The 24,503-nt window shown below is 42.9% G+C and overlaps 2 protein-coding genes across 9 annotated transcripts in view; both read right to left on the bottom strand.

Annotated features, from left to right (window-relative positions):
* Positions 1–24,503, bottom strand: part of LOC143781301 (uncharacterized) — a 618,193-nt gene that overhangs the window by 550,913 nt on the left and 42,777 nt on the right. The window lies entirely within an intron of this gene.
* Positions 19,623–24,503, bottom strand: part of LOC143781303 (uncharacterized) — a 174,452-nt gene continuing 169,571 nt past the window's right edge. For all 6 annotated transcript variants that reach the window (XM_077267842.1, XM_077267837.1, XM_077267841.1 and 3 more), the window contains one exon: positions 19,623–23,033. In XM_077267842.1, the coding sequence (XP_077123957.1) occupies positions 21,448–23,033 (1,586 nt within the window). In that variant the 3' untranslated portion in view covers positions 19,623–21,447. The remainder of the gene's footprint in view (positions 23,034–24,503) is intronic.

The following is a 24,503-nucleotide window of genomic DNA, read 5'->3' as shown; positions in this document are numbered from 1 at the left end:
AATCAAGTTCAGCCTCAAAAACCGTTAATTGTCCATTTTGTCAAGTTGCGTGAAAAAAACGCAATACGGTGGACATACGGATTACATACGCAACATTACCTGCGCAAAATACGCCACCACACCTTGCCTACGGAGTTCGTACGGATCACCGTATTTCGAAGCTTGAGGCGTATTACGGCCGTAAAAAACGGACCGTAATTTTATACGCTGAGTGTGAGGGCGGCCTAATAGTTAGTGTAGGTCTGCAACTGTGAAACCACAACTCCAGAGAAACCAACAGTCCTTTTTAGGGCTAATTCATGGGTCCCGAGATTGCAGCGCTAGGTAGGCAGGGCACAGTATATCCACATCAGTGCAAGGCCTGCAGGCACTGTATGTGCGTCCATTGCTCCCACTGCATCCCTCCCAAAGATAACTGCCTGCTGCTGCTTATTTAGGGTACTGTCACACAGTCACACTTTGGACGCTACGACGGTACGATCCGTGACGTTGCAGAGATATCCTTACGATATCGCTGTGTCTGACACTCTACTGCGATCAGACACCCTGCTGAGAATCGTACGTCGTAGCAGATCGTTTGGAACTTTCTTTCGTCGCTTGATCACCCGCTGACATCGCTGGATCGTTGTGTGTGACAGCGATCCAGCGATGTGTTCGCTTGTAACCAGGGTAAACATCGGGTAACTAAGCGCAGGGCCGCGCTTAGTAACCCGATGTTTACCCTGGTTACCAGCGTAAACGTAAAAAACCAAACAGTACATACTTACATTCCGGTGTCTGTCCCCCGGCGTCTCAGCTTCTCTGCACTGTGAACGCCTGCCGGCCGGAAAGCGAGCACAGCGGTGACGTCACCGCTGTGCTTTCCGGCCACTGTGCTTACACAGTGCAGAGAAGCAGAACGCCGGGGGACAGACACCAGATGGTGAGTATGTACTGTTTGTTTTTTTTACGTTTGCGCTGGTAACCAGGGTAAACATCGGGTTACTAAGCGCGGCCCTGCGCTTAGTAACCCGATGTTTACCCTGGTTACCTGGGGACTTCGGCATCGCTCCAGCGCTGTGATTGCAAAGTGTGACCGCAGTCTACGACGCTGGAGCGATAATCATACGACGCTGCGACGTCACGGATCGTGCCGTCGTAGCGTCCAAAGTGTGACTGTGTGACAGTACCCTTACTATATACCTAGATGCAGGGTTTTTTTTTTTTTAATTCACCCAAAAGCAAAACATTTTTTAATACAGTCTGTTATGTCAGGCTGAGAGCTGTTGTTTCTGTCTTTGAAAAATCGTATTTCCGCAGGCATATGTAGCATAGTTCTGTGTGCTAGCCTTGTTCAATTCTTTTTGTTAAATTAACCAAAAGCCTTGTGCCACTCTTTTTTTGGGGGGTTTAAATTCACCAAAAAGCCAAAAAAAATGTAATACAGTGTTATGTCAGGCTGAGGGATGGTGTTTCTGTGTTTGAAAAATCGTAGCTTTGCAGGCATACTGATCAGATATAATAAATACATTTGTGTTGAATGTTTGAAATAGTGCAGTAGTCCATTTAAAATGGGCAAGGCAAGGAACGGGGAAGTGGATGTGATGGTGATGGTGCATGCAGAGGACGAGGCCCTGGCCAAGCTGAAAGTGGGCCATAACAAAGACCCACATCTTCTCTCTCGACCTTCCTGTCCCAGTTTCTAGAGGACCGCAGCACACCACTATTGAAGCCAGATCAGTGTGAAACGGTTGTTGGTTGGATAGCGGATAATGCTTCCAGTCACTTAGCCACCACCGCGACCACCATGTCTTCAACATGGTCGTGTCTGAGTAGCTGTGAGTGTGGCCCGGATATTCCTCACCCTGATCCTCCTTGCTCCCACCATGCCGAGTGCCCTGAGACAACTGATCCCACACTTGGACACTCCGAAGAGCTGTTCAGTTTTCCCTTTCAAGATTCTTGACTCTTGGCTGGTCAACTTGAAGTGAGGAAAGATGAGATCGCATGTAGTGATGCCCAAAGCTTTGAACAGCCACGGTCACACAAAGGCGATGGTGGGAAAGTGTCACAAGAGGTGGACGATGAGTCAATATTGCCAGAAAGTCAGGAGGAGGAGCAGGGTGCTGATGTGGAAGACAATGTGGTGGATGACATAGGGACTGACCCAACCTGGCAGGAGGACATGCAGAGTGAAGACAGCAGCACACATGGGGAAGGAGGCATATCACCCCAACAGGCAGAAACAAGCAGTGTGGTGGTCACAGACAGGTGTGCATCCGTTCTCCGTAACATCAACATGAGGGAAGTTGCCTTTCCAACTGTTAGATCTTCCCGATTCAGGTTATTTTTTAAAGACTATGAAGGAACAGATGATTGGCCTCGGGGAGACCAAAACATCCAACACCGCGGAGACACCATCACGTGTTTCTCAACGCAGTGATCCAGAACACTGCCCCCATCCCTTATGGGAAATATGCAAATGCTTCTCTGCATTCTGAAAACTTCTCTGCTCACAATTAAAGAGGATGCATTGCAGGCAGAGCACGAGGACATGGAGCAAGGAATCATACAGGGGGATTACCCTCATGTCTTCTTTCTTTAAGCAGATCGATAACATCAGAAAAAGCTTTGGCCTGCAGCCCCCAATGCCCCTCCTCTTATCTGCTCAGACCTGTTCTTCTGTCATGGTGGAGAAGCTGGTTTTGGAAGATCAGCTCCCCACCCTTCTGTCAAGATCACATCTCACCACTTGCACGCTTGACCCGCTTCCCGTCCCACCTCGCCAGTCTTCATCCCAACCTTAACACATCTCTTCAACCTTTCACTTACAAATGGTGTCTTCCCCTAATCCTTCAAACGTGCCTCAATGATTCCCACCCTCAAAAAGTCCTCCCTCGACCCATCCTCTGCATCTATCGCTCAACATCTCTTCTCCATTATGCCTCAAAACTACTCGAACAGCATGTCCATCTTGAACTGTCCTCCCACCTCTCCTCCTGCTCCCTCTTTGACAGGTTACAATCTGGCTTCCGACCGCATCACTCAACTGAAACTGCCCTAACTAAAGTCACCAATGACCTACTAACTGCCAGGAGCAAGCGACACTGTTCTATACCCCTTCTCCTGGACCTGTCTTCTGCCTTTGACATTGTGGACCATTCCCTCTTGTTACAACTTCTCTCTTCTCTTGGCAGCACAGATTTGGCCCTATCCTGGATCTCGTCATATGTAACAGACCGAACATTCAGTGTCTTCCTCTCCCACACCACCTCACCTTGTCGGTGTTCCCCAAGGCTCAGTTCTAGGACCCCTACTCTTCTCCACCTACACCTTCGGCCTGGGACAGCTCATCATAGAATCCTGTGGTTTGCAGTATCATCTCTATGCCGATGACACGCAGATCTACCTATCTGGATCTGACATCACCTCCTTACTGATGAAAATCCCACAATATCTGTCCGCTATTTAATCTTTCTTTTCTGCTCTCTTTCTAAAACTGAGCATGGACAAAACAGAATTCATCATCTTTCCCCCTCATACTACCCCTTCACCAGACCTATCCATCAATGTCAATGGCTGCTCTCTTTCCCCAGTCCCGCATGCTCGGTGCCTCGGGGTGATCCTCGACTCTACCCTCTCTTTCAAGCCACATACCCAAGCCCTTGCCTCCTCCTGCAGACTCCAACTCAAAAATATTTCCAGAATCCGTACATTCCTTGACCAAGAAATTGCAAAAACATTAATGCATGCACTCATAATCTCCCGCATCGACTACTGCAACCTCCTACTCTCTGGCCTCCCCTCTAGCACGCTGGCACCACTCCAATCCATCCTACACTCTGCTGCCCGACTAACCCACCTGTCTCCCCGTTATTACCCAGCCTCTCCTCTCAGCCAAGCCCTTCACTGGCTTCTTATTGTCCAGAGTCTCCAGTTCCAAACCCTATGACATACAAAGCCATCCACAACCTGTCTCCTCAATACATCTGTGACATGGTCTCTCGGTACTTACCTACACGCAACCTTCGATCCTCTCAAGATCTCCTTGTCTACTCCCCTCTTATCTCTTTTCCGAAAGATGAGACTGAACTCCAGCGATTTCTTGGACTATGTACCTATTGTCGTCAGTCGATACCAGACACATCCTGCATAATGCAACCCTTTTACGATGCCTTAAAAGATGGTATAATGAACTATAAGGAAAAATTATCCATTTGTATGGAAATCCTTCATCGTGCCTTCTCTGAATTAAAGCAGCTTATTGCTTCCGCCCCTGCCTTGGGCATCCCAGACTATACTCGACCGTTCCATTTGTGTCTGAGAATGAAGGACACGCAGCAGGGTTACTCACACAGTCGCCTGGCAATAGACAACGACCAGTGAGCTATTATTCGGCCCGCCTTGACCCCGTGGCCCAAGGGTCACCAAGTTGCACGAGGGCAGTTCACGCCACTCACTCGTTGCTTGACAAGACTGCAGACATAATTCTTGGACATGAGATGCACATTTTTGCCCCGCATGATATTGCGGCAATACTCACACTCACTCCAACAGCCAAGACATTTGACTGTACAACGACACTTGCGGCTGCAGTGTTTATTCCTTTTGCCGGACTAAGTCAAGTTGCATCGCTGTACTACAATCAACCCTGCTACTTTACTGCCGGTCCCCAAGAAGGATGGCAGTGATGAGGATTACCTCCAACATGACTGTTCCCAACTCCTGACTGGAGAGACAGCTACTCCTTCAAATGTCAGCGAAAACCCACTTCCAAATCCCTATCTGGTGTTATACACGGATGGTTCAAGATATGCTGATGAGTTTGGCAGATTCCACACCGGATATGCTGTTACTACGGAAGACACTGTAGTGCACGCAGCTGTACTCCCTCCATCACAGTCAGCACAAGAAGCAGAACTTCAGGCTCTGTCTACTGCATATGTTCTGGCCAAAGACAGGCAGGCTAATAAATACACAGACTCACAGTATGCATTTGGCATTGCTCATGATTTTGGAGCCCTATGGGCCAATCGAGGGTTTATTACTACCGCCGGTACTCCAGTGAAGGATGCTGAAGCTGTTAAAACCCTCATGGACTCAATCAAATTATCTACCCAGGTGGCCATTATCAAGGTCAAGGCGCACGGTCCTAGGAACAGTCCACAGACTGATGGTAACGCCTTTGAGGATATGCAAGCAAAAGCTGCTGCTCTCCTACCTGTTGAACTGACCATACTAACTATGGTGACCACACGCTCTCAGCGTAAACAGTTAGAAGAAACACTGACTCTACAGGAACCTGATGATATACACCAGACAGGTTTTTTGCCGGACCCCGCGAGACTGCTTAATGACAATGCAGAGAATGTCCCCAAAGGAAGTGAAGCAGTGGAAGGCTGATGGAGCACGTATGGACAATGGTCTCTGGAAAAAGGACCAACTTGTCTGTCTCCCTAAGCGGATGTACCCTGCTATTGCCATGTGGGCACATGGGCCCACACATCGAGGAAAAAACCAGGCCCTAGCCCTGGTACAAAAATTTTACTGGACTCCAGGTATTTCTACAGTCCTGACAGCACTCAACCGTGCATGTAACATCTATCAAACCTGCAATCCGGGTCAACTTCAACGTGTACCCCCGAAGCACCTTACTAAGCCAGACTATCCTTTCCAAAGGCTTCAGGTGGACCACATCATGTTGCCTAAGTCTGGAAGGTATGAATATTGTCTGGTGGTTGTCGACATGTTCTCCAGTTGGCCGGAAGCATTCCCCATTACCAACATGACTGCAAAAACTACAGCAAAGAAACTGGTGATGGAAGTCATATGCAGATATGGTGTTCCAGAAGTCGTTGAAAGTGACCAAGGCCCGGCCTTTTTTTCTCATGCGTATCAGGAGGTTCTGACAATGCTTGGATCCACTGTAGCCCTCCATACTCTGTACCATCCACAATCTAGTGGGAAAGTTGAGAGGCTGAATGGCACACTGAAGGGACAATTGACCAAAATGATGCAGACTACCGCTCCATGGCCAGAGCTCCTACCCATTGTACTGTAGCACATTCGTACTACCCCTATGGCAAAACATGGCCTGTCCCCATATCAGATAGTTTGGTGTAGGCCCCCAGTTGCAAATTTCCAGCCTCAGTAGTTATCAGAAGAAACTGACCGTTAGTACTATTTGTACATCCAATGATTATGCAAATGTGGGATAAATTAGTAAAATCCACAGATTTAGATGATCAAATATATGCAATATTGGAGATATTGAATACTGTTCCTGTGCAGCAACAATTGGTAAGTTACTAACCAACATACCTTAGTGCTTATCTTACTGCTGCGCAAGGAGGAATGTGTCAAGTTATAGGTCCTGCTTGCTGACATTACATAGATCCTCAAGGACAATTACATTTACAAGTTAAATTGGATAATATACAACAACCAAGAGAAAAATACCAAAGAGATAATAATGAGAATAGAGATAGTTGGTGGTCCAATACTTTTTTTTTTTTATCCTACTAATTGGTTCCAAGGTATCGGGGGATGGTTAGTGGGAATTTTACAAGGCGCTTTTCAAGTTATATTGCTTATTGTTTTAATACATATAAGTATTAAGATAATCATGTATTGGGTAAAATGCTTTGTGAAAAAAATCAAGTGTTTCAAAATCAAATGTGATGACTCCTTATATAAAATATTGATATTTATACGAGATATTCTTCTTCTGCACAGCAAATGTTGAATTGGTTAATTTATCCAGTATTGGTAATGGCTATTTTAATAATTCTATTATCTGTGTGGAATTGTTTCATAACCTTTAAAATGTTGTGTAAGAAGCCAACAGTACTCATGGTGATCTACAGCAACCGCAACAAACCAATTGATCAAGGACCGATACAAATGGGACAAGATTGATTGTATGGATGAAATAGATCGGTATCCAGACATATATAATGATCAATATGGTTTCTCACTTTAGAGTATGAGTACAAGGTTATTATCGGACAAAATATGGCTGCAGAAGGAGAATAGTCTAGTTAGTTGTACAAAACGGGAGTATAATAACCTTGAAAAAAGAACAAAATAAGCTGATAAGACCCTTGGAAAAACAACTGCGCATGACCTTAAAAGGAAATCACGCGCTAGAAGGTTCTGGAAGACTTCATTGCACATGACAGTGCGTGATGAATTATATAACGATGATTTTGTAGAATGTACTGCGCAGAAGTGGATATAGTCAGATAGGACTATAAAAGAATGGGGATGATTCAGTGAGGTAGGAACTTTCTTCAGACAGGTGAAGCAGAGGTGCTGGCCGTCTTGATGTTTTCCCGGAATTTTCCTCAACTGAATTGAGGTCCCTCCAAGTGAGGAGTGATGCTACAATATCCGGTGATGTATTGATGCTTATTCATTCCTATGTAATTTGTTGTATGTTTTTGACATGACTGATAGTCACTGTATATCCTTTAATTTATGCTTAAAATTGCTATTATATCTGAATAAAACATTTTGTTTTACCACAAGAACTGTTATGACTTATGTTAGTGAGCGAGCTGTAGGTTTAAAAAATTTGAATTGGTAAGACAGTCAGCTAGCTGGAACCGCATGGACCGGGGATCTCGTCCCACCGCACGCCCACTCTCCCTTTAACGTGAGCATAATGCTACTTAGACAACACAGAGTGAGGGTAAAACAGTGTGGCAATGCTTTACTGAACCACAAAACAGGAAAAACGAAATAGAATATTAAACTAAGGTTCAAAAAACTAAGCAAAAAACAAAGAAACCTTGTATGTATAGGTACTGGATAAAACCAATTTTTATTTATTGAATCTCTAAAAACCTAAAACAACAACAATCAACACACAGACAACCGTGCCAGACTAAACTGCCCCTTGCACTATATATGTCCTGAATTGCCCTGCCTTGCCGCGGAGGTTGGCACCCTAAACACCAAATCGAGAAAGGCGCCCCCGCTCAACGTCGACTATCCACTATTTCTCCTATCTGCCAACTATACAATGTGATGCATTTATGCCAACATGCTGACAAAGATGGACAGAGGAAAGTCTTGCCGACTAATATATCAGGGCAATAATGGCAGTAAGTCACCCATGTGATAAAAGGTGCAAGACACCATACCATAAAGTGCAAAAAACAGTGCTAGACATACACCAAGTACCTCGCTCTAACTGCTCCCTGCCAAACTCACTCCTGCCTGCCAGTGGAGGTTGGCACCCTACTGTGAAGCGGATATGGCGCCCCCACTCCGCATCGGCTGGCCCTAAGAGCTAGCCCTACGTGTGCTACTTGACACTAAAAAGATGTTATATGTATAATGTGATCACAACCATTTGTTATGGTCAAGGCACTAAGGTAGCAGGCAGAAGATATGGGTACAGTATTGATATATAACCGTAACCCAATACAATAGTATTCATATATATAGCAGTTAAAGAAACCGGGTACTTATCATTTCTGATGTATATGAACGCCTCAACGCGTTTCGCCAAAATGGCTCATCAGGAGGCTGAGATAGAAAGATGCTGCATGTTGACTGCCCACGTTCCCCCTATATATAGACCATTAGAATTGAGCACCACCCCCAACATATCCTTTAAGCGGTAGAGGTGCATGTTATACTATAACTCCTGAACTCACTCCATGTATACATCATATGTCACTCAATTTGGTTACTCACTCTATAGCCAAAAGTTGAACCGCCATCATACGATCCTGTGGTAAATCGATAGTGCCACGAGGATCGGCATCTCTAGTGTGTGTTGTTCCGGCGTGTGCGTGCTCTTTCTGCGCATGACCGGAAATGTACCGGCTGCCATGTTGTTGAAGATCAAACACTATTATAGACCAGCTATTATGAGCTACGGAAGATATGGACCTCCATTTTTAGGAGGACTCAATCATACACTCAGAGCGCTCCTGCGCAAGTACCAAAGCAACTTATTATTGATGATCAAAACATAACAGGTCCTCCACGCCAATACGGAAGTCACACATTTATCACAAGAATCGGCGTCTCTAGTGTGTATAATTACGGCGTGTGAGTGCTCCTTCTGCGCATGACCGGAAATATACCGGCTGCCATGTTGTTGAAGACCAACCCCTATTTTAGACCAGCTACTATACGCTGTGGAAGTTGTCATCCTCCATTTTTAGGAGGAATCAATCATACACTTAGAGCACTTCTGCGCCAATACCGAGGCACCCTGTTAATGATGCTCAAGACCTAACAGGTACTCCATGCCGATGCGGAAGTCACACACAAAAGAGATTTTGTATACATATAATTAAAAATTGGCCATCGTGAGATTATGTCCAAGGAACAACATAGAATGATTAAATCTTAATAGTCCAAGGGAACAGTGGGTATAGAATAATTGGTAGTAAGATACATATATATAAGAAATGTAAAATGATATTCCATTACAATTAATGGGACCCATTATAAAAATTGGGCATGAACTGCCCGGCATAGCAAGTAGAAATCATCGAATAAAGGCCCCTATATCATGGGCAGAGGACTCACTAATTTTTTTAATTAATTTAGACTTCTAAGAACCAAAGAACAAAGAATGCACTATAAAAAGCAGGCATAGGACACATTCTCGTTCCGACCTCTTGGAGTAATACAATTGAACCGGTAAATCCAAGCACACTCCTTTTGAAGCAGCAACCTGTCAAAATTTCCCCCCCTGGGACTTAGGGTGAGCGATTCAATGACACTGAATGAGATTTCATTCACATCGCCCTGATGAACCTCATTCATGTGCCTAGCAATCGGAGAGTCACGTTTATGCCTTATATCTCCGATATGCTCACCCACCCTTCTTCTTAGTTCTCTCCGTGTCTTCCCCACATAATTTTTGGGGCATCCACAGGTGGCTACATATATTACGCCACTAGTTTTGCAGTTTGAGAAATCTCTAAGATAGTATTCCCTCCCATCATATGCACTGATGATTGATTTACAGGGTCGCATGAATTTACAATTCACGCAGTCACCACATTTAAAAAAACCCGCATGTTCTGCGTTCAAGCCACGTACCCCTCGTTGCCGATCTCTTAAAGTGGCTATGTACCAGCCTGTCTCTCAGGGAACGACCCCTCTTATATGTTATCTGTGGACAAGGTCCTACAAAGTCAGCTAGATCTGGGTCGGCTGTTAGAATGTCCCAATGTTTATACAGGATTTTCATTACCCTATCATGTTGGCAATCATATGTGCCAATAATCCTGGTTTTAGTCAGGGCTGTATTTTCTTTGCGGCCTCGGGCCTGACCCTGTAACAGGGAATCCCTATCTTGCTGAAGAGCATGATTAAATGCTGTTTCAATAATCCCTGTCGGGTAACCCCTCTCTGAGAACCTTTTCTTCATGTCCCCAGCTTGTTTAAGGAAGGCCTCCATGTCCAAACAATTCCTCCTGAGTCTTAAAAATTGTCCCTTAGGGATGCCGTTTCTCAATGCCCTAGGGTGATGGCTCTCACACCTAAGGAGACTATTTGTGCTCGTAGGTTTCCGAAAAATTTGTGAACCTAGAGAGCCATCCACCTTTCTATGGATCAGGACATCCAGGAATGGTAATGCTGTACGGTCAAGCTCAAAAGTAAATTTCATACCAAGGGTATTATGATTGAGCTCAGCCATAAATTCACCAAATTCCTGTTGTGTCCCTTGCCACAAAACAAAAACATCATCAATAAATCTGTACCACATGTTTATATGCCGATGCCACCATTGCGTGTCATCCGCAAAGACAATGGTTTCCTCCAACCAGCCCAGGAACAGGTTTGCATAGGTCGGGGCGCAGGGACTCCCCATGGCCGTGCCCCTTAGCTGGTGGAAGTACTTCCTGTCAAAAATAAAAACATTTTTTGTGAGTGTGAACTGTAATAGATCTAACACAAATTGGTTATGAGTCTTAAGTTGTACTGCTCTAGATTTTAGAAAATATTCAACGGCTCTTAAACCTAAATCATGTGATATATTACTGTACAGACTTTCGACGTCAATGGAGACCAGGAAGGAATCTTCAAGGACATGGATGCCTTCCAATTTTAGAAGATCGGAGGTGTCCCTAATGTATGGAGAGCTAGCACAAACGGGCGTAATATCTCATCAACATAAACACCACAATTCTGTGTCAGAGAATCTGAGCCCGAAACAATTGGGCGACCTCTCAGTGGATCTATCCCCTTGTGCACCTTAGGTAAGGTGTAAAAGGTTGCAGTAAGGGGATATGTTGGCAAAAGGAAATCATATTCGTTTTTACAAATGAGCTTACTCAACAGTGCTGCTTCAAGGATAGATTTCAACTCATTCCTGAAAGTGATTGAAGGGTCAGATGGTAAGATTTCATTTGTGTCATGATCATTCAAGATGGTATAGCACATTTTTGTGTATTTGGATTCTGTCATAATTACCAAATTGCCCCCTTTATCAGACGGCTTTATGACCAGGGCACTTTCTTTAGTGAGTTTTAATAGAGACTCTTGTTCAGATCTAGTTAAGTTGCACTCCATAGGGCCCAATGGAATCTTATGTAAATCTCTTTCCACTAAATTAAGGAAGATATCGATACTTGTAATATCGCCCTGTGGGGGCATCTTGGCGCTTTTATTACGAAGATTGGTATGAGATGAAACTATATTACTAGACTCATTCTCCTCCAATAAGCCCACTAGTGCCCTGTAGCTCTCCAAATCACTACCATCCAGCCCCAATCTCTCACATTCTGATTGATCATTACGTGCAAAAAATTTCTTCGACTTCAATTTTCTACAAAACAAGTTAATGTCTTTAGTCCATTCAAAGCTGTTAAATTTGTTTGTGGGGACAAAGTTCAAACCTTTTTTTAATACACAATAGTCCTCTCTGGTCAGGGGTACATCAGACAAATTAATGATCTGCCCACGATTTAATTCAACTTCGACCTCAGCTGGTACCCTGTTGTAATGTTCCTCTCTAAAAAAGAGGAGGATGAGGAAGAGGCTGCAGAGGAGGGATGGGAGAATGGATTTAACCCATCTTTCCCAGCAGTGGGATTTCTCACCGCTTGTTGTACCTGCCCACCTCTGTGAAAGCCTCTTGTGTGGTATTTCCCTCTTCCCCTCCATTTATGGCGCCTCCCTCCTCTAGAGGAAAAGAATGGTTGAGACCTTTCTGTGTCGGATGTATCAATATCAGAAGATGATATGTCTGATATACTATTTTGATGAAATGTGTAGGCATGATTCTCACTGAAGGCCTTAAAATCCCTTTGGAACTGCAGTTGTTTCCTCTCCTTAATGAAAGATTGGTACTTTTCTACCGAGGTTTGTAATAGACCCTCTCGTCTGTTAAAGTCTGAGTCACCTCTCAATTTTAAGATGTTCTCAATTGATTTATTCAATTGTTTAGAAGATGCCTCAAAGATCTTTTTTTCTTCCTCAAGAAGTAATAACATAAATCTTATTGAGGACTCAATAGACTCCTTTAACCACCTTGTTAATAGATCAGGAGATGCAGTTCGAGGTGATGGTTGTAGGTTTATTCTAAGGCCTCTAGGAACCACCCTATTTTTGATGTAGTTCTCTAGGGTCTTGATCTCCCACCAGGACTTAATGTGTTCCTTATAGTCACTATATAGATTCCCAAACTGGGATTTGAGTGACTGGTTTGAACTGTCCCCTAGTGCAGAAAGCCTGATTTGCATCCTCTGTCCACGCCTCTATATTCAATGGGCCTGACAGAAAACTTGCCATGCCAGCATAGAATAAGCAAGAAAAACGAAATAGAATATTAAACTAAGGTTCAAAAAACTAAGCAAAAAACAAAGAAACCTTGTATGTATAAATACTGGATAAAACCAATTTTTATTTATTGAATCTCTAAAAACCTAAAACAAGAACAATCAACATACAGACAACCGTGCCAGACTAAACTCCCCCTTGCACTATATATGTCCTGAATTGCCCTGCCTTGCCGAGGAGGTTGGCACCCTAAACACCAAATCGAGAAAGGCGCCCCCGCTCAACGTCGACTATCCACTATTTCTCCTATCTGCCAACTATAAAATGTGATGCATTTATGCCAACATGCTGACAAAGATGGACAGAGGAAAGTCTTGCCGACTAATATATCAGGGCAATAATGGCAGTAAGTCACCCATGTGATAAAAGGTGCAAGACACCATACCCTAAAGTGCAAAAAACAGTGCTCGTCCACAGATAACATATAAGAGGGGTCGTTCCCTGAGAGACAGGCTGGTACATACCCACTTTAAGAGATCGGCAACGAGGGGTACGTGGCTTGAACACAGAACATGCGGTTTTTTCAAATTTGGTGACTGCGTGAATTGTAAATTCATGCGACCCTGTAAATAAATCATCAGTGCATATGATGGGAGGGAATACTATCTTAGAGATTTCTCAAACTGCAAAACTAGTGGCGTAATATATGTAGCCACCTGTGGATGCCCCAAAAATTATGTGGGGAAGACACGGAGAGAACTAAGAAGAAGGGTGGGTGAGCATATCGTAGATATAAGGCATAAACGTGACTCTCCGATTGCTAGGCACATGAATGAGGTTCATCAGGGCGATGTGAATGAAATCTCATTCAGTGTCATTGAATCACTCACCCTAAATCCCAGGGGGGGAAATTTTGACAAGTTGCTGCTTCAAAAGGAGTGTGCTTGGATTTACCGGTTCAATTGTATTACTCCAAGAGGTCTGAACGAGAATGTGTCCTATGCCTGCTTTTTATAGTGCATTCTTTGTTCTTTGGTTCTTAGAAGTCTAAATTAATTAAAAACATTAGTGAGTCCTCTGCCCATGATATAGGGGCCTTTATTCGATGATTTCTACTTGCTATGCCGGGCAGTTCATGCCCAATTTTTATAATGGGTCCCATTAATTGTAATGGAATATCATTTTACATTTCTTATATATATGTATCTTACTACCAATTATTCTATACCCACTGTTCCCTTGGACTATTAAGATTTAATCATTCTATGTTGTTCCTTGGACATAATCTCACGATGGCCAATTTTTAATTATATATATATACAAAATCTCTTTTGTGTGTGACTTCCGCATCGGCGTGGAGTACCTGTTAGGTCTTGAGCATCAATAACAGGGTGCCTCGGTACTGGCGCAGAAGTGCTCTAAGTGTATGATTGATTCCTCCTAAAAATGGAGGATGACAACTTCCAGAGCGTATAGTAGCTGGCCTAAAATAGGGGTTGGTCTTCAACAACATGGCAGCCGGTATATTTCCGGTCATGCGCAGAAGGAGCACTCACACGCCGTAATTATACACACTAGAGACGCCGATTCTTGTGATGTGTGACTTCCGTATTGGCGTGGAGGACCTGTTATGTTTTGATCATCAATAATAAGTTGCTTTGGTACTTGCGCAGGAGCGCTCTGAGTGTATGATTGAGTCCTCCTAAAAATGGAGGTCCATATCTTCCGTAGCTCATAATAGCTGGTCTATAATAGTCCAAAATACAAAAAGAATAAAGATGCGGCACTCACCCAATGTTTGCTGTGTGATACGTGAAGTTTATTTCTGACAAGCTTTAAAATCCATCAGGACTGCAGGAACATGGTGAGGGTGCGGTAACTGGAGTACGGACGATGGCCGTTTCGCACTACATGTGCTTCAACGGGTCCGATTAGAAGATTACAATACGTCATTTCCTCTTAAAGGTTTTCAGACGATTTAACATGTGACAATATAAGTGAATCATTAATAAAATAACAACATAAATATACAAGTAATCCTTATACAGACATGCAATTATGAAATATTACCATCTTTTCTTTTTTAGAGCTACCGATGTACTATTCAAAAAATTGTTATATTCCACTGTCGACCTTTGTTCTAAGAACACGCTATAAAACTGTTATACATAAGAATATGAAGCTAATTACAAATCTTAAGTTGCAAGCAACAAATATGCAATCATTTTGTTAGAAAATCCGATCCAGATAGGCTCTGTTTCACATAGAGTAAGAGATTTGATTCTTTGTAAAAGTAAATTCGTTGTGTACGTTTTGTTCTGCCCATGCCGATATTTTTATATCGGAAAAACAATAAGGCCTTTAATTGTAAGGTTCAAAGAACATTACAATTCGATTAAAACAGGAAAAGGCTGTCTTAGGTTAATTCAGCATAAGAAGGAAAAACATAACGCTAATCCTGATCTTCTTACATTCGCTGGCATAGAATTAGTGAAATATCCTGCGCAAGGAGGCGATCATCATAGGAGACTATTGCAAAAAGAAGCTAGATGGATTTTAGATACTAATGCCCAAGGGCCAATAGGTTTAAATGACCGTTTAGACATGTCGGTATTTCTATAGTATGGTTCTCCAAAATGATTGCATATTTGTTGCTTGCAACTTAAGATTTGTAATTAGCTTCATATTCTTATGTATAACAGTTTTATAGCGTGTTCTTAGAACAAAGGTCGACAGTGGAATATAACAATTTTTTGAATAGTACATCGGTAGCTCTAAAAAAGAAAAGATATGGTAATATTTCATAATTGCATGTCTGTATAAGGATTACTTGTATATTTATGTTGTTATTTTATTAATGATTCACTTATATTGTCACATGTTAAATCGTCTGAAAACCTTTAAGAGGAAATGACATATTGTAATCTTCTAATCGGACCCGTTGAAGCACATGTAGTGCGAAACGGCCGTCGTCCGTACTCCAGTTACCGCACCCTCACCATGTTCCTGCAGTCCTGATGGATTTTAAAGCTTGTCAGAAATAAACTTCACGTATCACACAGCAAACATTGGGTGAGTGCCGCATCTTTATTCTTTTTGTATTTTGGACACACAGCGTTGTTTCCCATGCAGAGCACCATACACCCATAGCTGTTGTGAGACCTGTTTTGATGTCAGAGGTTCGCTATCAGCTATATGCTGGGGAATAAAAAGGTTTGATTGCCGTCCGGATATTTTTCTCTTTTTACGTGTGTGGTCTATAATAGTGTTTGATCTTCAACATGGCAGCCGGTACATTTCCGGTCATGCGCAGAAAGAGCACGCACACGCCGGAACAACACACACTAGAGATGCCGATCCTCGTGGCACTATCGATTTACCACAGGATCGTATGATGGCGGTTCAACTTTTGGCTATAGAGTGAGTAACCAAATTGAGTGACATATGATGTATACATGGAGTGAGTTCAGGAGTTATAGTATAACATGCACCTCTACCGCTTAAAGGATATGTTGGGGGTGGTGTTCAATTCTAATGGTCTATATATAGGGGGAACGTGGGCAGTTAACATGCAGCATCTTTCTATCTCAGCCTCCTGATGAGCCATTTTGGCAAAATGCGTTGAGGCGTTCATATACATCAGAAATGATAAGTACCCGGTTTCTTTAACTGCTATATATATGAATACTATTGTATTGGGTTACGGTTATATATCAATACTGTACCCATATCTTCTGCCTGCTACCTTAGTGCCTTGACCATAACAAATGGTTGTGATCACATTATACATATAACATCTTTTTAGTGTCAAGTAGCACACGTAGGGCTAGCTCTTAGGGCCAGCCGATGCGGAGTGGGGGCGCCATATCCGCTTCACAGTAGGGTGCCAACCTCCACTGGCAGGCAGGAGTGAGTTTGGCAGGGAGCAGTTAGAGCGAGGTACTTGGTGTATGTCTAGCACTGTTTTTTGCACTTTATGGTATGGTGTCTTGCACCTTTTATCACATGGGTGACTTACTGCCATTATTGCCCTGATATATTAGTCGGCAAGACTTTCCTCTGTCCATCTTTGTCAGCATGTTGGCATAAATGCATCACATTGTATAGTTGGCAGATAGGAGAAATAGTGGATAGTCGACGTTGAGCGGGGGCGCCTTTCTCGATTTGGTGTTTAGGGTGCCAACCTCCGCGGCAAGGCAGGGCAATTCAGGACATATATAGTGCAAGGGGCAGTTTAGTTTGGCACGGTTGTCTGTATGTTGATTGTTGTTGTTTTAGGTTTTTAGAGATTCAATAAATAAAAATTGGTTTTATCCAGTATCTATACATACAAGGTTTCTTTGTTTTTTGCTGAACCACAAAACAGGCAGATAACACGTAGAACACTCCCAGCAAGATATCCCAAGATGTTGCACATTAGAATCTGACCCTTCCACTGACTCGCCGGGATGGCAGCTGTTACTTCAGAGCTTCCAGGATCGACTACCCCACCTGTGGCACACACACAGAGAGGAGGTAACGAGAAGCGTTGGAAGATGACAGTCCATTCAGGTACAAATTCAGTTAACCAGAGGGTCACAACCTGGCTTCATCTTCCAGGGTCGATTACCCCACCTGTGGCACACACACACACGGGAACACCAAGCTTAGGAAGATGATAGTTCATTGAGGTACAAAACCATTTGATCCGAGTCACAACCTGGCAGGTCCCAATCGTGAAGAAGATAGTTGAGGATAGCGACGCTGTTACGTTTAAAAGAGGCGGACTGCAGCAGGTTGAACCCTATATCACTACTAGGGTATAAAAGCTAAAAAGTAAGGATACATACACACCAAGTATATACACATCCGCGCTACGTCCTACGTTGCATTAAGTAATAACACTACGGGTATGAAATTTACCTGCTCAATGGAATGAGATGAGCGGTTTTGATAGTGGTACAAGTCAGGTCAAAGATAGTATAAATTTGTTTACTAAAAGACAAAAGTAAGGGTATTTGTTAGATATATGTTAGAGTGGTCTATTTGAGTGCATAAAAATATACACACATTGATAGCATTGCTCTATGATCAAGAGCTGGATTGCTCGTTCTCAAGGTGTCCGTCGTGTAAAATGCACTCAGGGTATCAATCTGGAAGAAAAAAGAGCCTATATATATCCCTTAATTAGTATCAGTCTCTAAAGATTGCAGTTATAGGTTACTAAATACCTGTTCCCAATATGCGCTTATACAAAGTCCGCAGATCATGCGCTGCTTAATACCTATATATTGTAACTAGATAGGTTGATATAGAGTCCAGGAGTCTCAGACGGCGCTGAGACGACAGTCAGCAGAGCGATAATGCATGAGGGAAGGCTACTTAGCTGTAGGGTTCATGCCATTTCCTTTCGGTGGTTGTCAGCGGGAGTCTTCTGCACGCACTGTCCCGGCCGGTGACAGGCGTGAGTGTAGTTAGAAGTCGTCACCGGAAGTTGAGAAGGACCTTCGGTATCCGGGTCACGTGATCATGTCACGTGATGCTTCTCTTGCCTGACGATCACGTGACCTGGATACCGAAGGTCCTTCTAAACTTCTGGTGAAGACTTCTTAACTACGCGCACGCCTATCACTGGCCGGGACAGTGCGTGCAGAAGATTCCCGCTGACAACCACCGAAAGGAAACAGCAGGAACCTGACAGCTAAGTAGCCTTGCCTCATGCATTATCGCTCTGCTGTCGTCTCAGCGCCGTCTGAGACTCCTGGACTCTATATCAACCTATCTAGTTACAATATATAGGTATTAAGCAGCAAATGATCTGCGGACTTGTATAAGCGCATATTGGGAACAGGTATTTAGGAACCTATAACTCTGCAATCTTGAGAGACTGTGATACTAATTAAGGTATATATAGAGGCTTTTTTTCTTCCAGATTGATACCCTGAGTGCATTATTCTACATAACGGACACCTCGAGAACGAGCAATCCAGCTCTTGATCATAGAGCAACGCTATCAATGTGTGTATATTTTTATGCACTCAAATAGACCACTCTAACATATAACATCCACCTCCCGTGTCTCCCCTTTTCCTCATAGTTTGTAAGCTTGCGAGCAGGGCCCTCATTCCTACTGGTATGTTTTGAACTGTGATTTCTGTTACGCTGTAATGTCTATTGTCTGTACAAGTCCCCTCTATAAGTTGTAAAGCGCTGCGGAATATGTTGGCGCTATATAAAATTATTATAACTAACAAATACCCTTACTTTTCTCTTTAAGTAAACACATTTATACTATCTTTGACCTGACTTGTACCACTATCAAAACCGCTCATCTCATTCCATCGAGCAGGTAAATTTCATACCAGCAGTGTTATTACTTAATGCAACGTAGGACGTAGCGCGGGTGTGTATACACTTGGTGTGTATATATCCTTACCTTTTAGGTCCCAATCCTGGCTTTCTCCAAAAGTATCCATGGATTTGTGATGGTCAATGGAGCAGATCTGTATTCTGCTGGCTGGGGGTGAAGACCCCCTAAGCCGGTATCATGTAGAGCAGAGGTCCCCAACTCCAGTCCTCAAGGCCCACCAACAGATCAGGTTTTCAGGATTTCCTTTGTGTTGCACAGGTGTTGCAATTACCACCTGGGCAGGACTAAGGAAATCCTGAAAACATGACCTGTTGGTGGGCCTTGAGGACTGGAGTTGGGGACCTCTGATGTAGAATAATGAATCTGTGTCCCTCGTGATGGAGCCATGATGCATTACCTGCAGTCCTGTAGAGTTCCCTGGATGTCTTTGCGAAATCTCCGACTGTCTCTCGAAAGAGGCATGTAACCTCTTTTTATACTTAACAAGTGTCCTTCATTCAGTATTTACATATAGGGTAAGAATGGAGATGAGATCAAGTAGCATTACTTGATTATTTAATCTACTTGCATAGTTTTTCCTGCTCTGTTTTCGAAGTCACCAAACTATCTGGCTTACACAATGCATAATTAGCATATCAGTAAACATCACTAGTCATCAAGGATAAGATCACAATATGTTATATGAAATGTCAATATTACAGGCTTACACAAACAAAAGTTTGTTTTCTTGACCAACACAAATTCAAAAGTCAACATACAGATAACAGTCTATTCATCTTGGTTTGCAAAAAATAGTCATCCGGTTAATTAAGATACAATGCTGTGTCTCCACAATAGATATGCAAAATGCAAGCAGGAACCGCGTATACCGAACGACACAACCAAGTTGCGGGAATTGTATACAGGAACTTCTGCACAGCATATGGGCTAAGTCCCCCTAAGTCCAGGTGGGTGATGCCAGAGAAAGTGCAGAATGAAAGGCCAAAAATCCTGTGGGACTTCAAGATCCAGACGAATAAGCAGGTGTTGGCTATCCAACCAGACATTGTGATAGCAAGCAAGGATCAGAAGACAGCAATGATAATAGATGTGGCAGTGCCAAATGACAGCAGCATTAGAAAGAAGGACCATGAGAAGCTGGAGAAGTTCCAGGGCCTCAAAGGAGAACTGGAGATGTGGAAGGTGAAGGCAACAGTGATTCCAGTGGTGATAGGAGCACATGGAGCAGTGACACCAGAGTTGGAAGAATGGCTACAACAGATCCCAGGAACAACATCTGAGCTCTCTGTCCAGAAAAGAGCAATGCTGGGAACAACTAAGATACTGCCCAGAACCCTCAGGGTATGTGCACATGTTCAGGATTTCTTGCAGAAAATTCCTGAAGAAAACCGGAAATTTTCTGCAAGAAATCCGCATTTTTTTTTTTGCGTTTTTTTAGCATTCTGCAAGCGTAATTAGCTTGCAGAATGCTAAAGTTTTCCAAGCGATCTGTAGCATCGCTTGGAAAACTGACTGACAGGTTGGTCACACTTGTCAAACATACTGTTTGACAAGTGTGACCAACTTTTTACTATAGATGCTGCTTTTGCAGCATCTATAGTAAAAGATAGAATGTTTAAAAATAATAAAAAAAATAAAAAAATGCTTATACTCACCCAGACATCTCCTCAGCGGCGTCCGTTCCTCTTCCTATAGCTAGTGTGTGCGCACAGGACGTCCCGGTCACATGACCGCTCACGACCAATCACAGGACAGTGACGTCATCGGCAGGTCCTTCACCGCACACCAGCTACAGGAACCGAACGGCAGCATGCAGCGGGGAGGCGGGAAGACATCGAGGGTGAGTATAGGACTATTTTTTATTTTAATTCTTTTTTTTTGACCACTTATATGGTGCCCAGTCCGTGGAGGAGTCTCCTCTCCTCCACCCTGGGTACCAACCGCACATAATCTGCTTACTTCCCGCATCGTGGGCACAGCCCCGTGAGGGAAGTAAGCAGATCAATGGACTCCTAGGTGTGCGGAATCCCCTGCAATTCCGCATTTTAATGAACATGTTGCTTTTTTTTCCACGATGCGATTTTTTTGCGGAAAAAAAGGCTACATTTGCACAAAAAATGCGGAATACACTTAAAATAATAGGAGGCACATGTTAGCGTTTTTTTCGCGTTTTTATAGCGAAAAAACGCGAAAAATACTGAACGTGTGCACATGGCCTGAAACTCCCAGACCTCTGGTAGAATGAGAAATGACAACAAAAACCAATTCCAGTGGGGGGTGAGAAGGAAGTTTTTATGTTTCATATCTGTATATTTGTAGCCATTAAAAGAGGGGGACCCAGACCCTTTTCTTGCACCAAGCTGTCAGTGTAAGCCCCTGGTCTTGTGACTACTAAGATATGATTTACGTGTGAAACATTTCCCACATTCTGAACACGAATATGGCTTCTTTCCTGTATGAATTGTCTCGTGCCTATTAACATGTGATTTCAGTGCAAAACATTTCCCACATTCTGAACATGAATAAGGCTTCTCTCCTGTATGAATTTTCTCGTGCCTATTAACATGTGATTTCAGTGCAAAACATTTCCCACATTCTGAACATGAATATGGCTTCTCTCCTGTATGAATTTTCTCATGACAATTAAGCTGGGATTTCAGTGCAAAACATTTCCTACATTCTGAACATGAATATGGCTTCTCTCCTGTATGAATTTTCTCGTGACAATTAAGCTGTGATTTCCATGCAAAACATTTCCCACAATCTGAACATGAAAATGGCTTCTCTCCTGTATGAATGTTCTCATGACTATTAAGATGTGATTTACGTGCAAAACATTTCCCACATTCTGAACATGAATATGGCTTCTCTCCTGTGTGAAGTCTTTGATGTTGATTAAGATAAGATTTATGAGTAAAACATTGCCCACATTCTGAACATGAAAATGGCCTCTCTCCTGTGTGATATCTCTCATGCGAATTAAGATCTGTTTTATAAGTAAAACATTTCCCACATTCTGAACATGAATATGGCTTCTCTCCTGTGTGAATTCTCTCATGATAACTAAGTTGTGATTTATTAATAAAATATTTCCTGCATTCTGAACATGAATATTGCTTCTCTCCTGTGTGAAGTCTTTGATGTTGAATAAGATTTACTTTATGAGAAAAACATTTCCCACATTCTGAACATGAAAATGGTTTCTTTCCTGTGTGAAGCCTTTGATGTCGAATAAGAGTTTCTTTAAGAGAGAAACATTTCCCACATTCTGAACATGAAAATGGCTTCTCTCCTGTATGAATTTTCTCATGACAATTAAGCTGTGATTTCTGTGTAAAACATTTCCCACATTCTGAACATGAAAATGGCTTCTCTCCTGTGTGAACTCTCTTGTGACGACTAAGATGCGATTTATGTGCAAAACATTTCCCACATTCTGAACATGAAAATGGCTTCTCTCCTGTGTGAAGTCTTTCATGAGAATTGAGATATGATTTCAGTGAAAAACATTTCTCACATTCTGAACATGAATATGGCCTCTCTCCTGTGTGAATTCTGTTGTGACGATTAAGATGCGATTTCTGTGCAAAACATTTCCCACATTCTGAACATGTATATGGCTTCTCTCCTGTGTGAATTCTCTCATGATAATTAAGATATGATTTCAGTGAAAAACATTTACCACATTCTGAACATGAATATGGCTTCTTCCTTGTAGGAGGGCTTTTATATTCAGCATTTCTTCTACTTTTATTTTGCTTAACAATCTTTGATGGAGTAGGAGATATTTCTTCATTAAAATCATCCGATGATCGATCTCTGCTGTCAAAGGCTGGGGGTATATCTAAGATGTCAGAATGCTGTGTACATGTATCTTGTGTGATACCAGAATTATCTGCTTTAAATTCTAAAGATATCAGATGTCCCTCGGAGCTCCCGGTACAGTCCTCTGCCAAAAATAAAATGCATGTTATTATTTTTGAAAAATATAACCTTAACTATATCTAAATATAACAAATATTGAAGAAAAAATGCCATACAAGTTTCAAAGTAGCAAAACTGTTATTAATTGACTAAAGAGTCTTTTACTTGGGGGTGAAGACAGAATAAGCAATCAATTCTAATAATGTTCATTATTGTCCAGTGTGGAATCCTGTTACCCACTGTACTACTGCCGAGTGAAACAGAGTCGTGTGTCAGTAGATCTGTTCCAATGTGCCAGAATTACTGTAGGCGCAGTGAGTCACGGGATGTATAATTATTATTATTATAGCGCCATTAATTCCATGGCACTTAACATATGAGAAGGGATATACATAAAAAACAAGTACAATAATCTTAACCATTACAAGTCACAACTGGTACATGAGGAGAGAGGACCCTGCCCGCGAGGGCTCACAATCAACAAGGGTTGGGTGAGGATACAGCTGGTCCTGCAGCGGTTTGGTTGAGCAGTGGTTACTGCAGGTTGTAGGCTTATCGCAAGAGGTAGGTCTTCAGGTTCTTTTTGAAGGTTTCCATGGTAGGCGAGAGTCTATGTTGTGGTAGAGAGTTCCAGAGTAGCGGTGATGCGCAAGAAAAATCTTGCATTCGATTGTGGGAAGAGAAGAGGAGATAACAGGGGAATATAGAAGATCTTGTGAGGATCGGTGGTTGCGTGCAGGTAAGTACCGGGAGTCGAGGTCAAAGATGTATGGAGGAGACAGGTTGTAGATGGCTTTGTATGCCATTGTTAGGGTTTTGAACTGGAGTCTTTGGGTAATGGGGAGCCAGTGAAGGGATTGACAAGAGGGGAGAGGCCGGGGAATAGCAGGGGGACAGGTGGATTAGTCGGGCAGCAGAGTTTAGAATAGATTAGAGGGGTGCGAGAGTGTTAGAAGGGAGGTCATAGAGCAGGAGGTTGCAGTAATCAAGGCGAGAGATGATGAGGGCATGGACTAGGGTTTTTGTAGATTCTTGGTTGAGAAATGTACGGATCCGATAAATATTTTTGAGTTTAAGTCGGCAGGAAGTGGAAAGGTGTTGTGAATTCTGCTCTTGGGCTCCCTCCGGTGGTTGTAAGTGGTACTGCTGCTCCTTTGGATCTCAGCAGTCATCAGGTGCTTTCACTTACTACCAATTCTGACTGGGCTATTTAATCTGGCTAGATCCTTTAGTCAGTGCCAGTTGTCCATTGTTTTTGGAGGATTCACATCTCTGCTTTGTTTCTCCTGCTATGCTGTCCAAATCATCAAAGATAAGTCCTGGCTTTGTTTTTGCAGTCCACATGCTGTGGACCTTATTGCTCAGTGCATTTCTATGTTTTTTCTTGTCCAGCTTTGTCTGTGTAAGGATTTATTCAGCCAAGCTGGAAGCTCTGGAGATGCAGAGTTACCCTCCATGCCTTTAGTTAGGTGTGGAGATTTTTGTATTCTCTGTG

Source organism: Ranitomeya variabilis, chromosome 6, assembly GCF_051348905.1.
Source record: "Ranitomeya variabilis isolate aRanVar5 chromosome 6, aRanVar5.hap1, whole genome shotgun sequence".
Classification (NCBI taxonomy): domain Eukaryota; kingdom Metazoa; phylum Chordata; class Amphibia; order Anura; family Dendrobatidae; genus Ranitomeya; species Ranitomeya variabilis.
Note: the sequence above shows the minus strand (reverse complement) of the source record. Positions and strands in the feature narration are given on the sequence as shown.